This window comes from Symphodus melops (assembly GCF_947650265.1).
Source record: "Symphodus melops genome assembly, contig: scaffold_99, whole genome shotgun sequence".
NCBI classification, from domain to species: domain Eukaryota; kingdom Metazoa; phylum Chordata; class Actinopteri; order Labriformes; family Labridae; genus Symphodus; species Symphodus melops.
Window position 1 is genome coordinate 28,048 of NW_027636647.1, and position 14,827 is coordinate 42,874.

Here is a 14,827-nt window from a genome sequence, read left to right on the forward strand (position 1 = left end):
ATGATGGTGTTGAATGCTGAACTGAAGTCTATGAACAGCATTCTGACGTATGAGTCTTTGGAGTCCAGGTGGGTGAGGGCTGGGTGAAGAGCAGAGCAGATTGCATCCTCGGTTGATCTGTTGCCCCGGTATGCAAACTGGTAGGGGTCCAGGGTGGAGGGAAGGGAGGATTTGATGTGGGCCATGACTAATCTTTCAAAGCACTTCATGATGATGGGGGTCAGTGCAACCCTCACCTATGGTCATGAGCTTTGGGTCATGACCCAAACAACGAGATCTCGGATACAAGTGGCCGATATGGGATTCTTCCGTAGGGTGGCTGGGCGCACCCTTAGAGATAGGGTGAGGAGCTCGGTCACCAGGGAGGAGCTCGGAGTAGAGCCGTTACTCCTTCACATCGAGAGGAGTCAGCTGAGGTGGTTCGGGCATCTGGTCCGGATGCCCCCTGGACGCCTCCCTAGGGAGGTGTTCCGGGCATGTCCCTCTGGGAGGAGGCCTCGGGGTAGACCCAGGACACGCTGGAAAGACTATGTCTCTCGGCTGGCTTGGGAACGCCTTGGGGTCCCACCAGAAGAGCTGGAGGAGGTGTCTGGGGCGAGGGAAGTCTGGGCGTCTCTGCTTAGACTGCTGCCCCCGCGACCCGATAAGCAGTGGAAAATGGATGAATGGATGGATGGATACTTTGAGAACAAGTTTTGACGTTATATAGAATGACAATTAAAAAAAACATTTAAATTAAAACAATACAATGACAAAATGTCAGATATTCTAAATGATAAGTTTAATTGTTTTTGGAGAATTTTAGGCCCATTTTGAATTTGATAGCAGCAAAAAATTGGGACAGTGTCACATTTTTGGCTCTGTAGCGTCACTTTGTTTTTAAACATCACTCTCTGAGGTCGGCAAACTGTAGGACTGATTGTTTTTTCTACCCATTTATTTGGTTCAGCATTCAAGTTTCCTTCACTTATGTGCAGCATAGCCATGTCATGAACACCTTCATACCCCTCTGAATCTGGGAACTAAATGTTAGCCCTAGAAGCTAATGATGAAATCTAGCATCATTTAGCGCCTTGTATTTCAGCAGGATGTTAAAGAAGGCTAAAGGTTTAAACGTTTTGTTGTTGCTTAGTAACCATATCATGCATTAGAAATAGGATCTAATACTGTTTCTGTAGTTCTTGCAGCGAATTCCATCCTGCATCCACATACTCGTTTTCAGAAAAGCTGTGCTAGCAGATAGTTAGCCTCTTTTATAATAAAGGGTTTTATTTGTCAGTAGACAGCTTGGAGAAAAAGATTGCTGCCTTCCAGAATGTCCTCCTGAGAGACCTGAAACTGATGAGACACAGACAGGTGATCCATCCTGTGCTGCAGGAAGGTACGTTTCATACGTTCATTTTGCATAATTTTTTTTCTGAGGTTGGTTTTTGGGCTTTTTATGCCTTTCGTTGGAGACATGGCAGTGGAGAGTCACAAGCGATCACAGAGAGAGAGAGAGAGAGAGAGAGACAGGGGGTATGACATAGTCCAGCCTGCTAATGTGACATCCTGACATAGCACATGGATATGCTGCTGTAAACCCATTATAGCATAGATAGATAGATAGATACTTTATTGATCCCGAGGGAAATTCAAGGCATCCAGTAGCAGTATACAGACAGGCAGGACACAAGACATTAGTTACAATACACACCCGCTGCCCCCCCTCCCCTCTGTATACAATAATCCCCCAAACAAGATTTAGCAGCCCCTATGTGACTAAGAGTAAATATAATTACAGGTTAAACCTGTGCAGTTAGCATTAGCATTTGACTTAAACTTATATAGCATAATGTACATAACCTGTGAAGGAGAGAAAAACATGTGCTGATTAAAAGAGACCTGTAAACAGTTAAAGAGCCTTAGAAACAAAGTGCTGACCTTCTAGAAACTAGTTCCATGTGCATGTACAGAGGTGTTTGAGGTAGTGCCAGAGGTGTGAGTACAGTCATTAAACAGTCAATGCAGGGATGCAGACTGGGCCATTAAAGTGCTCAGCAACATAAAGGAGCAGTGATTAGCATTAAGTGTCCAAAACAATAAGGTGAAACCAGGAGTGATTAGGGTGATTATCATTAAAGTACCCAACTATTGAGGAGCAGATTAGCATTAAGTGTTGAAGACAATAGAGTGAAACTTGACCTAGTTAGGGTGATCATGTCAACCATTACAGATGTAGCATAACACAACAGTAGGATGAAACCAGGAGTGATTAGGGTGATTATCTTTAAAGTGACCAGTGCTCAGTAAGGTGACTATCAATATGCATTAAAGTATCCAACTGGAGGCTGACTCTGAGGTCAGCAGTGCAGATGAGGAGTGAGAAAAAAAGTGAAAAAAGAGTCCAGGGTTCACCGTGTGCTTCTTCCCTGTCGTGACAGTGAAGTGTTGTACAGTCTTATGGCCTATAGGGGGACAAAAGAGTTCTTGAGTCTGTCCGTGGAGCACGACTGTGACAGCAGTCTGTCACTGAACATGCTCCTCTGCCCGGTGAAGGTGCTGTGCAGAGGGTGGTGTGTGTTGTCCATGATGGAGAGCATTTTGTCCAGAGACCTCCTCTCTGCCACTGTCACCAGTGAGTCCAGCTCCAGGATTGGGCCTTAGATTGGCCTATTAATACCTAATAATATAGCTACAGTATGTGTGTCAGGATTAGGCCAATTAGATCGGACCAATATCCAACACCAGGATCTGATAGGCTCCATCCCTCAGTGTAACCTGGTCTGATCTGTTTTCAGTGGGTCTGAAGATGAACATGCTGGATCCCACTCACGCCATAGATCTGCAGTACTTGGGGGTCCGCCTGCCCCTCCCCCCACCTGGACTCTCTGGGGATCCCTCAAATTCAGGTCTGTCTCTGCATCTAAATCTGATCCAGGTTTAAATACCATTAGGCCACCATGACTCTAACCTGTGGTTGTCATCTAATGAAATAAATCAGCTTCAATTAATTATCTGATCTGCGGTCAAAATACCTTTGTTACTCTGTGCAGGTGTTAGTGCTGCGTTTGTGTCCAGAACAGGAAAAACGACAGATGTGACTCAGATTAAAGGCTGGAGAGAGAAGTTCAGTCCATCAGAGGCTCCACCTCCTCCTGCACTACATGAAGGTAATCTTACTCAGTGAAGATTAGCAGATTAAAATAGGACTTATTTAATTTATAAGAGTCTATATTGATATACTTGAAAGATAAATAAATAAAATATTGATAAATAACTTAGCATTCTTCAGCCTGAATCTTAACTAGGACTTTTAGTGACCTCTGACCCTGTTTCCCCTCTGCAGTTGGTCCTGGTCCTGACCTGCAGAAGAAGAACCTCTCTGCATTCTGTAGTGACATGTTGGATCAGTACCTGGAGAACGAGGGAAAGCTGATTGATCAGCGAGTCGACAGTCTCTCTCAGCAGCAGCCTGACCCTCCAGTCTACCAACTGCCCACCACCAGCACCAGTTACGTCCGAACCCTTGACAGCATCCTGAAGAAGCAGGCTGCTTCAGACCTAATATCTGGATTCATTCCTCCTTCCAAGAGACCCAAACACCCTCCAAAGGAGCCCCGAACCTCCCTGAAAGAAACTGCCAAGCAGAGAGGTCCTAAACCACACAAACTGAGACCAGAATCTGCTCTTACACCTGGATCGAGTCCAGCCGAGCCAAACCTGCAAACCAAAACGCCCATAGTTCCGACTGCTGCTGCTGCCTCCCTTTCTTCAGCAGCCCCCCCTATATCTGAACCCTTGTCCTCAATCATCAAACCTAGGAAACAGAGACACATTGTGAGTGTATCATGTGCATCAGGACCACCCCCCACAGTAAAGGAGAGGAGGAAACTTAAACCCAGGACCATGTCCCAGACCCTAATCCACCCCAGCATTACGGATCCTCCCCATGTCGTCTCAGAGGACCTGGCTCCACTGGATTCAGACTCTGAACAGGCGAATAAGACTCATAGCGTTCCTGTGATGACAAAGGGTCTGCTTCGACAGAAGGACCTGGAGGATGGGGGTGTCTGGGAGGGAAAACCGAGAACCAGAATCACAGAAGAGAGGGCCGCCATTGCTCTGACATCACTGTTCACTCTGAAGGTAAGTTCATACTAGATTCTGATCCACATCACTCTCCCTGCAGTCCACCAACCACAGGAAGAAACATGCAGATCAGTTGCAGGAAGGCTGGAACCTCAGCGTTCTGATCTTTGGAATCACTAAGCTGCTCATAAATGTGGAACGCCAACTTTGTGGCAGGAAAAGACCTAATACAGGTGCAAGAGGTGGAGCCATGCCAAAGGTAAAGTTGGATAACATGAGCCCCGTTTCCACACAGCAGTCCGGTACGGATCCTGTTTGTGTTTCCACAGCCAACCGTGCCATATTTGGTAGGCGGCGTGTAAGCCGGATGCTAATAGTCAGCTATATCGATCCAACACTAAAAGCTGGAGCTAAACACTGCAGTCCGTTGATTGGTCGAAATAATCGTCACTTCCTGTGTGACAGCGGGAAACAAAACCCTGCCATGTTTTAACAGTCGATTGTTTACATCTGTACTTTCTCTGAAACAAAGCTGGATTGAGTTTAGTAATAAAGAGTCACATGTCAGTGACAGAGTAGTTATATTGGTTAGGGTTAAACTAATCAGAACCCTGATGACATGTCAGATGGCAGGGGAGGCTGCAGACAGACCTGGTGAACTGTAAGCGTCTGAATGATTGTTCCAGAGCCGAGGGGCGGCCACAGAGCTTCCGCCTGGTTTTGGGGACTGAGAAGGAGAAGCTGGTCAGATGATCTAAGTGACCTTGAAGGAACATCGGGTTCCAGTAAACCTGTCAGATACACTGGTGCGAAACCATTTAGGCACTTAAAAGTATACAGCAACATTTTGAAGTCAATTCTATATTTCACTGGAAGCCAATGGAGGGAGGACAAGACAGGACTGATAGGATCATGTTTTCTTGAACCTGTGAGTAAACGGGTGGCAGCTTTCTGAAGTAGCTGCAGACGAGATATGGAGGTCTGACTAACTCCGATACAGAGAGAATCACAGTAGTCCAGAAGAGATGTAGTAAAAGCATGAATCACAGTTTCAAACACAGAGCGAGATAAACAAGATTTAACCTTCGACAGTCTTCTGAGTTAGAAAAAACTCTTACTTACAACAACCAATAATAAGGAAGGCAATGCTCCTCAGATGTGTGTCACCCTTCATCTCTGTTCATGAGATCTGGTTCGTGGTCATTTGAAAAATTAATGAATGGTGGAACATTTGACCAAAATGACTCTGAGGTGTCTGGGTTCAGCCTGGGGGGTGGAGTGTAGTCTACTTGCTACTTTATAGAGAGAGGGTTTTAAGTCTTGTCAGGATCCCTCTAGAGGGTTTCCTGTTTGAGCTAGGAGTACAACCCAGGGGAAGACCCCAAGCTTGTGCTGAGATTAATGTGATACCTGTGTTTCACACAGGGCTTTGTCATTGAAAATCCGACCACTCCAGTGCAGGTGGTCCGCAGAAAGGCCCCTCCATGCCTTAATGAGTTCTGCCGGCTGGGCTGTGTGTGCTGCAGCTTGTCTCATAACTGCAGGACCAGTCACTGTGGCCGGCCAATCTGTATGCTTGGCTGCAGCTGCCTCAAACAAAAGGTGGTTCTCCTGAAGCACCTGGACCCGGACTCAAGCCCCTCCCACCAGGGAAACAGGAAGAAGAGGAGGATGAAGATGGCTTACGGTAGGTTCGACTCCTGCAGCTCTTAATAAAGCTTCAACCAGAGAGCTTCAGGCTGTGACGTCACCCCAAGCAGCATCAAAGAAAGTATTAAACCATAAACCTGAAGAAGATATTTTAAACTCTGGAGTCTGAAGTGTTTACATGTTGACACCTGTAGTCTACCTGTGGTCACATGACACCTGTAGTCTACCTGTGGTCACATGACATCATGACACCTGTAGTCTACCTGTGGTCACATGACATCATGACACCTGTAGTCGACCTGTGGTCACATGACATCATGACACCTGTAGTCTACCTCTGGTCACATGACATCATGACACCTATAGTCGACCTGTGGTCTCATGACATCATGACACCTGTAGTCTACCTCTGGTCACATGACATCATGACACCTGTAGTCGACCTGTGGTCTCATGACATCATGACACCTGTAGTCTACCTGTGGTCACATGACACCTGTAGTCTACCTGTGGTCACATCACACCTGTAGTCTACCTGTGGTCACATGACATCATGACACCTGTAGTCTACCTGCGGTCTCATGACATCATGACACCTGTAGTCTACCTGCGGTCTCATGACATCATGACACCTGTAGTCTACCTGTGGTCACATGACACCTGTAGTCTACCTGTGGTCACATGACACCTGTAGTCTACCTGTGGTCACATGACATCATGACACCTATAGTCTACCTGTGGTCTCATGACATCATGACACCTGTAGTCTACCTGTGGTCTCATGACATCATGACACCTGTAGTCTACCTGCGGTCTCATGACATCATGACACCTGTAGTCTACCTGTGGTCACATGACACCTGTAGTCTACCTGTGGTCACATGACATCTGTAAATGTTGACACCTGTAGTCTACCTGCGGTCACATGACACCTGTAGTCTACCTGCGGTCACATGACATCTGTAAATGTTGACACCTGTAGTCTACCTGTGGTCACATGACATCATGATACCTGTAGTCTACCTGTGGTCACATGACATCATGACACCTGTAGTCTACCTCTGGTCACATGACATCATGACACCTGTAGTCGACCTGTGGTCACATGACATCATGACACCTGTAGTCTACCTGTGGTCTCATGACATCATGACACCTGTAGTCGACCTGTGGTCTCATGACATCATGACACCTGTAGTCGACCTGTGGTCACATGACATCATGACACCTGTAGTCGACCTGTGGTCTCATGACAGATGTAAATGTTGACACCTGTAGTTACCTGTGGCGACATAACCTCTTTTCGTGTAGTTCTGAAGGAGGCGGACTCAGTTTCCCAGCCTGCCGAACGGGTCCGTACGCTGTGGAAAAGGAGTGGCATCGACTCAGATCAAGAACCGATTCATGTCCCTGAAGCAGTTCATCAACCCCGCCCATCAGTAAGACCCCCCTTCTTCTGTAAACCTTTCATAATAAAGGTTTATACTTCCTGTTCTATGATCTGTCTGTCTGTCTGCAGGAGAGAACAAAGGTCAGCAGCTGTGCCAGGGTCAGAGGTTATTGCCTGAAGAGGCAGAACCACAAAGTGAAGGTAAGCTCCTGATTGGCTGAGCAGTTCTGAGACATCTATGTTTAGTATGATGCCATCAATATTCAGTCTGTAAATTGATGTCAGGTTAGCTGGTAGGATTGTAAACAGACTCACCAGGTGAGGCCATTTGAGGTCAGGTGTGATCAGATGTCATGGCAGGTGAGACTTGACTGGAAGTTCTTTTGCCTCCAGGACACACTTGAGGACAAAAAGTCTAAAGACGGCCGTTTAAAAAGTGTGAAACTGAAAAAACCTGGGAACTCCACCCTCTCAGCAGGTAGGCACAGGACAGTTTCATAAAATGGCTGTGTGTGAGACTAAGGGCTTTCTTAGGATGCTACTAGATATAAGTGTGATGTCATTGTGATGTCATTGTTGTCGGTTCTTGCAGCAGTTACACCAGATCAGGTTGTTTCTTCAGTCCAGTCTCCCAGTTCTTGTATTGAGTTGACCCCGAAGCCGTCCAAGCGTCTGATCATCCTTACTGAGGGTAAGTGGGGCAGTGCTGCTGACAGGAGCAAGGTGTTAAAGCACCTGTGTGAGCGAATGGCTCAGGACCAACTCAACCAATCGTTCTGGCTTGGGGGGTATTGCATCACTCCCATCAGCCAGACGGCAGAGGGGGCCGGAGCTGACAGCTGTATACAGTACAGAGTCCACATCGCTGTACCGGAACCAGTGAAACCAGCACAACCAGCACTTGATGCAGACCATCAAAATGTAAGAGTAAGAGTTTACATCACACTGCACACACCTGAGCAGTTTATAATGACTCATCACATAACACACCTGAGAAGGTATACCGACTTGAAAAAGAAGCGATAAGATCTCCACAGCTTGTAAAACAGATCATCTGTCTGATCATGTGAGCAGTGACCTTGATTTGATAGATTTTTTACTCATTTTATCCTGCTGAACATTTGTCTCATTAGGAACACCTGAAACAGGTATTCAGGGAGGCAGAAAATCCTGAACAATGGCAGAGAGAGGTGGAGGAGGCGGAGCCTCTTGAAGATTGGCAGCGAGAGGTGGAGGAGGCGGAGCCTCTTGAAGATTGGCAGCGAGAGGTGGAGGAGGCGGAGCCTCTTGAAGATTGGCAGAGAGAGGTGGAGGAGGAAGAGGCGGAGCCTAGTGAAGATTGGCAGCGGGAGGAGGAAGAGGCGGAGTCTAGTGAAGATTTGCAGCGAGAGGTGGAGGAGGTGGAGCCTAGTGAAGATTGGCAGCGGGAGGAGGAAGAGGCGGAGTCTAGTGAAGATTTGCAGCGAGAGGTGGAGGAGGTGGAGCCTAGTGAAGATTGGCAGAGAGAGGTGGAGGAGGAAGAGGCGGAGCCTCGTGAAGATATCCAACCAGGGGATATCAGTGAGGAGAAGGCAGCATCAGCGTATCACCAGGTGCATGATGTGAAACACAGAGAAAAACAGGACATGAGATCAAAGAATAAGAATAGGATCAGTTTGGGTCTGCCATTCCTCACGGGAGTCTCCCCTGCTGGATTCCTGATGACCAAGAGGAAGCAGCCAGGAGGAACAGATCACCTGGTCCAGGTAAGAAAAGGTGTTGCAACCCTTTCCCCACTCAACTAAAAAAACTGCCTACTGATTATCCTATGCTAACATCTTTACCTGTTTGCTAACATCTTTACCTGTTTGCTAACATCTTTACCTGTTTGCTAACATCTCTACCTGTTTGCTAACATCTTTACCTGTTTGCTAACATCTTTACCTGTTTGCTAACATCTTTACCTGTTTGCTAACATCTTTACCTGTTCGTTAACCCTTTTGTGTGTCGTTGTCGATAATTGCGCAGGTGCACTTTGGATTGCCGTAATTACTTGAGTGTTTGTGCAATTCAAAAAAAAGTGACAGTTTCTGAAAGCCAAGACTCTCCGCTTTACAGCCAACCAGCTACCATACTGAAATTTGTTGGATAGCACAAACACTCACTCGCAAACGTGTCGTTGACGACACACTGTGTAAAATGGTTGACACCTCTACCTGCGTCTTTACCCGTTTACGTGTTTACCTGTTTCCTGTGCATATCACCAGGTTAATGGGAAGCTCTATCCTTTGGCGAAGATCCAGTTGGGACAGATGGGGGCGCTTCATCCTGCAAACAGGTTGGCAGCTTACCTGACAGGGCGGGTGGGATCAAACAGGAAGCTGCATGGATCCTCAGCTAAACCTCATCAGAGCCCAAGTCCTGGAAAGCCCCACCATAACACTTCCTCCTCTTCTGCTGTGGTCGGCATTCCTCTACCCAAACCTAAACCTTCGGTCCCGGTTCTCTCCATCCGGACCCCGCCAACAGGTGAGTTTTACCCGTTTATATACAACTTTATCAGCCTATCAGAGAAAACACTTGGAAGGGGTCAACCAGTTAGTTTGTTTTAGCATGTTAACAATGTTCTGTGACTGATCGTTAGTATGATGAAGTTTAGCATTATTGGGAATCTGTTCGCGTTTTAACGTCTCAAATGAACATATGTTGAAGAGTCTCATCTGCCAGTCTTTCTTCACCAATCAGCTGCCTCATCTAACCAGCCAACACCTGAGGGGACAGAGTCTCGGGTCATGACTATGATGCTCTACCCAAACAGGACAGGAAAGACCAATCCGGTCACAGTGATGCCTGTAGCATCTTCTAGCTCCGCCCACCCCACAGGTAAGATGATTGTCCTCATGTTCTTGCTGGTTTCTGGTCCATATTTAGATCCTGTCACTGCTTTTCTCTGGTCTAAATTCAGACCCTCTGGAACTTTCAGGTCCAAACCCAGCTGTGAAGGTCTCTCAGGTGTGGATGGTCCCAGCCCCAGGTCCTCTTCAGTGTCCTGTTCGGGGTCCGTCACCAACCTCTACTGGTCAGAGGATGATATTGAAGCCAGTTCAGACCACATCAGGGTTACAATTCTACCGCAGACCTGACGGGAAACTGGTCCAACTGGTTCCCCTCAGCCAGCTGAGACCAGCCTCCAAGATCCAAGATAAGAACAAGATCCAGGTCCAAACCTGTTCGGTGCAGAAAGGTGAGACTGAGAGAAATTTAAAATTTAGTTTTTGATTCTGAACCTGGAATCTGAGTTTTTTTACACCTGACCTGTTTGGTTCAGTTAAAATGTACTTGAGTCCATTTGCAAAGTTATTGTGGTTTGTTTGTAGAGAGAACATGAAACGACCTCGATCCGACCTCACTGCGGGAAGCTAGCACTGTGGGCCCTCTCATTACTGAGCATGTGTTAAAGACCACAGGCCGACAGTGGATCTATAAAAACAATTTAGGTAGATGTGCAGGTCCTGGTTCAGGAGGATTAATGTGCTCCTTGAACTGTCTTGAGAAGCATCTTCAGTTACTCCCCAACGTCAACATATCATTTTAAAACTGTATCATTTGCCTACATTGATGAATGCTAACAAAACAAAAACAGATGAGCAGAGCTGATATCAGTCCTTATCGTCGTCTGTCCATTTAGAAATTATAAATCGTCTTTGGAGCAGCCACAAGCCAAGAGTCTTTGTCGAAGAATTCTTGAACCTAATGGTATCTGTGAGCACCTGAAACTTTGATCATTTGAACTAAATATCACCCCCCCCCCCCCCCCCCTCCAACATGTTCTCCCCTCCCACGTTTGTTCAGTCCTCCCGCCTGCTTACCGTCAGACCTCAGAACACCAATCCCTGCCCCTCCTCACTGCCCCAGCCCCGCCCCCCTCTGCTGTCTTGGCTCAAAGGGAAGTCTTCCCTAACGACCACACAAAGGAACCAATAATTGTCACTTGTGTGAAAGTCCCTCTCCCTCCCCCAACTAAGATGGCCGCCTCCTCTCTGCTCCCCCCCAAGACCCCTGTGAATATTCTACCCCTCAGTCCATCTAAAGGTGAGGGGGCAAGCTTGGGTGTGAAGACTGTGACAGCAAACCCTTGTGGGGCATTAGTCCATCAGACACCTCCAATCATAATTCAGACCACTAGTAGACCTCAGCCCAACCCTCCAGGGTCAGATGTCACTTTATCCCCACCTCAACCCCCAGCCCACAAGACGGGACCTGAGCCAGAACCATGTAGCAACCTAAGTGACTTGGACGTGATGTGTGTGGAGACTGAGGTGGTTGCGACCGGGACAGTTGGTGGAGCCAAGCAGCAGTCAGAGACCTCGGAAACTGGGGGGACAGAGGGCAGTGAGACGGAGAACTCGTCAGACTTTGAGGAGGAAACAGACGAAGAGCGAGATTCTGTCAAATCTCAGGTATGAGCAAGACTTGCACTTTTACCAGATTTTAAATATCACAACAGAATAATCTAGATTATATTTAAGGTGTTTTATGTGTTCTTTTTGTGATTCATCCTTTGTTTGGCTTTCAGCGTCACAACATGTACGAGAAGCAGCGTAGAGTGAAGATGATGAAGCTGTTTAAAAATCTGAGGAAAGAATTGGGACAGGAAGAGAAGACACCAAAGATCCACATCCTCAAAAAGGTCCATTACAAATTGCACTTTATATTTATTTAATTCTTAGAGGGCTGGTTAGTTTTGTGAATCGTAGTTGCTCGTTTATTGATACATAAGTATGTTTATTGGTTAGTTACACTCGTCTGTCACTTTATTGGGTACACCTTGCTCTTATGGGGTTAGATCCCCTTTTGTCAGACCTGTCTTAATTCTGGTATTGATTCAGCAAGGTGCTAGAAACATTCCTCAGAGACTTAGGTCCATATTGACTTGTTAGCATCACACAGTTGCTGCAGATTTGTCAGCTGCACATCCATGAGATGAATCTCCCTTTCTACCTCATCACAAAAGTGTTCTATTGGATTGAGATCTGGTGACTGGACCTATTTGAGTACAGTAAACTCATTGTTATGTTCAAGATACCAGTTTGAGACGATATGAGCTTTGTGACATGGTGTGTTATACTGGACGTAGCCATCAGAAGATGGGTACACTGGTTGTCAAGGGATGGACATGGTTAGCAACAATGCTTAGGTAGGTTGGTATTTCGAGGATGATTGATTTTGGTATTGTGGTTGGTGGTTGGTTGGTGTATGTAGTGGTTGGTTGGTGTATTTAGTGGTTGGTCGGTGTATTTAGTGGTTGGTCGGTGTATGTAGTGGTTGGTCGGTGTATTTAGTGGTTGGTTGGTGTATGTAGTGGTTGGTCGGTGTATTTAGTGGTTGGTTGGTGTATGTAGTGGTTGGTCGGTGTATTTAGTGGTTGGTCGGTGTATTTAGTGGTTGGTCGGTGTATTTAGAGGTTGGTCGGTGTATTTAGTGGTTGGTCGGTGTATTTAGTGGTTGGTCGGTGTATTTAGTGGTTGGTCGGTGTATTTAGTGGTTGGTTGGTGTATTTAGTGGTTGGTCGGTGTATTTAGAGGTTGGTTGGTGTATGTAGTGGTTGGTCGGTGTATTTAGTGGTTGGTCGGTGTATTTAGAGGTTGGTCGGTGTATTTAGTGGTTGGTCGGTGTATGTAGTGGTTGGTCGGTGTATGTAGTGGTTGGTCGGTGTATTTAGTGGTTGGTCGGTGTATGTAGTGGTTGGTCGGTGTATTTAGTGGTTGGTCGGTGTATTTAGTGGTTGGTTGGTGTATGTAGTGGTTGGTTGGTGTATGTAGTGGTTGGTTGGTCGTTGGTTGGTGTATGTAGTGGTTGGTTGGTCGTTGGTTGGTGTATGTAGTGGTTGGTTGGTGTATGTAGTGGTTGGTTGGTCGTTGGTTGGTGTATGTAGTGGTTGGTTGGTCGTTGGTCGGTGTATTTAGTGGTTGGTCGGTGTATTTAGTGGTTGGTCGGTGTATTTAGTGGTTGGTTGGTGTATGTAGTGGTTGGTTGGTGGTTGGTTGGTGTATGTAGTGGTTGGTTGGTGGTTGGTTGGTGTATGTAGTGGTTGGTTGGTGGTTGGTTGGTGTATGTAGTGGTTGGTTGGTGTATGTAGTGGTTGATTGGTCGTTGGTTGGTGTATGTAGTGGTTGGTTGGTGGTTGGTTGGTGTATGTAGTGGTTGGTTGGTGGTTGGTTGGTGGTTGGTTGGTTGGTGTATGTAGTGGTTGGTTGGTGGTTGGTTGGTGTATGTAGTGGTTGGTTGGTGTATGTAGTGGTTGGTTGGTGGTTGGTTGGTGGTTGGTTGGTTGGTGTATGTAGTGGTTGGTTGGTGGTTGGTTGGTGTATGTAGTGGTTGGTTGGTGGTTGGTTGGTGTATGTAGTGGTTGGTTGGTGGTTGGTTGGTGTATGTAGTGGTTGGTTGGTGGTTGGTTGGTGTATGTAGTGGTTGGTTGGTGTATGTAGTGGTTGGTGGGATTTTTGGTTGGTTGGTATATTTGTTGGTTGGCTGGTTAGTGTATCTGATGTAGATTTTGAGATTGTTGTTTGTGTTGTCACTGCAGGCAATGGAGGTGATCCAAGAGCTGAGGACTGCTCAATTAAATCTTACGAAGATAAAAAGATTGCTGATGAAGAGGAGAGACTGCTATCTCAGCACCATCGCGCCCCCCACAGGTGTGACCTCTGCCCTCTTTGTTGCAACCTCTGATCTGTGAAATTGGTCTTTAACATTGATCACTGACGTTGACCTCTGACTGCCCTCTCACCTCTGGCAGGAAGTAAAAACACGGAGGGGATCGAGGAGGCAGGGCTTGTGTTGGACAAGATGGATGAGCTGACAGACAACTCGTCTGAAGACAAAGTCATCGCCATGACGACTAACATGATGAATTCTCAGGTGGACAACTGATACTTAATCAATAATCAGAATAATTAAACCAGAATGCAATAAACTGAACGAGTTGAGTTATAATGTGTTTACAGTAATCAATGTTTGTTAACGGATGTTAGATTTTTTTAAATGTTATGTTTTATAAAAAATATTAGAGAAGAACATGGAGTCTGCATTTTTTTCAGGTGGACATTGATTTTCCAACTGTCACCATGGGAACGATGGATGAGACTGATCAGCTGAGTGATGACCAGAGGAGTCTGTCAAACATCATGGAGGACCTGAACTCAAAGTAAGAACTGATTGACTTCCTGTCTCAAGATGAGGTCAGCATGACATCACTGGAATAATGGCTGCACTATTTTCTACATTGAAATCCTTCTTTAAAAAAACACAGACAAGAAATGAAGCAAATAACCTGATTTCAGATACAGGAAGGATATAAGATATATACCGTAAATTCCGGACTATAAGCCGCTACTTTTTTCTCACACTTCGAGCACTGCGGCTTCTACTCCGGTGCGGCTTATTTATGGATTTTTTATGGGGGACAATGAGCTTCTGCCGCAAAAACATTTGACTTCGTCACATCGGATCTTAATATCAGTCATTTTGCGCTTCATGCACGCACCCTCATCATGGAAAACACACGGAGAAATACATATGATGCAGCTTTCAAGGCGATCGAGCTGGCTGTCAAAGAAGCTAACAGAGCTGCTGCACGTTAAGATGACACTGACAGCGACAACAGAGACTGAGGAAGTGAGTAATGAAGTCATTCTGAGGCAGTGAATGGATGGACTTTTTCTTGTGAAATATATT

At 46.2% G+C, this 14,827-nt stretch overlaps 1 protein-coding gene across 1 annotated transcript in view; it reads left to right on the forward strand.

Annotated features, from left to right (window-relative positions):
- The window catches only part of mgaa (MAX dimerization protein MGA a), a gene marked incomplete at its 3' end in the record, with an annotated part of 33,698 nt that overhangs the window by 11,507 nt on the left and 7,364 nt on the right, over nt 1–14,827 (forward strand). The window contains exons 5-22 of the mRNA XM_079373021.1: nt 1,280–1,381; nt 2,781–2,891; nt 3,036–3,152; nt 3,329–4,128; nt 5,497–5,758; nt 7,033–7,160; nt 7,241–7,312; nt 7,505–7,589; nt 7,704–8,032; nt 8,245–8,856; nt 9,358–9,619; nt 9,836–9,973; nt 10,056–10,334; nt 10,943–11,550; nt 11,667–11,780; nt 13,677–13,788; nt 13,890–14,011; nt 14,191–14,297. Coding sequence (XP_079229147.1) covers nt 1,280–1,381; nt 2,781–2,891; nt 3,036–3,152; nt 3,329–4,128; nt 5,497–5,758; nt 7,033–7,160; nt 7,241–7,312; nt 7,505–7,589; nt 7,704–8,032; nt 8,245–8,856; nt 9,358–9,619; nt 9,836–9,973; nt 10,056–10,334; nt 10,943–11,550; nt 11,667–11,780; nt 13,677–13,788; nt 13,890–14,011; nt 14,191–14,297 — 4,360 coding nt within the window. The remainder of the gene's footprint in view (nt 1–1,279; nt 1,382–2,780; nt 2,892–3,035; nt 3,153–3,328; nt 4,129–5,496; nt 5,759–7,032; nt 7,161–7,240; nt 7,313–7,504; nt 7,590–7,703; nt 8,033–8,244; nt 8,857–9,357; nt 9,620–9,835; nt 9,974–10,055; nt 10,335–10,942; nt 11,551–11,666; nt 11,781–13,676; nt 13,789–13,889; nt 14,012–14,190; nt 14,298–14,827) is intronic.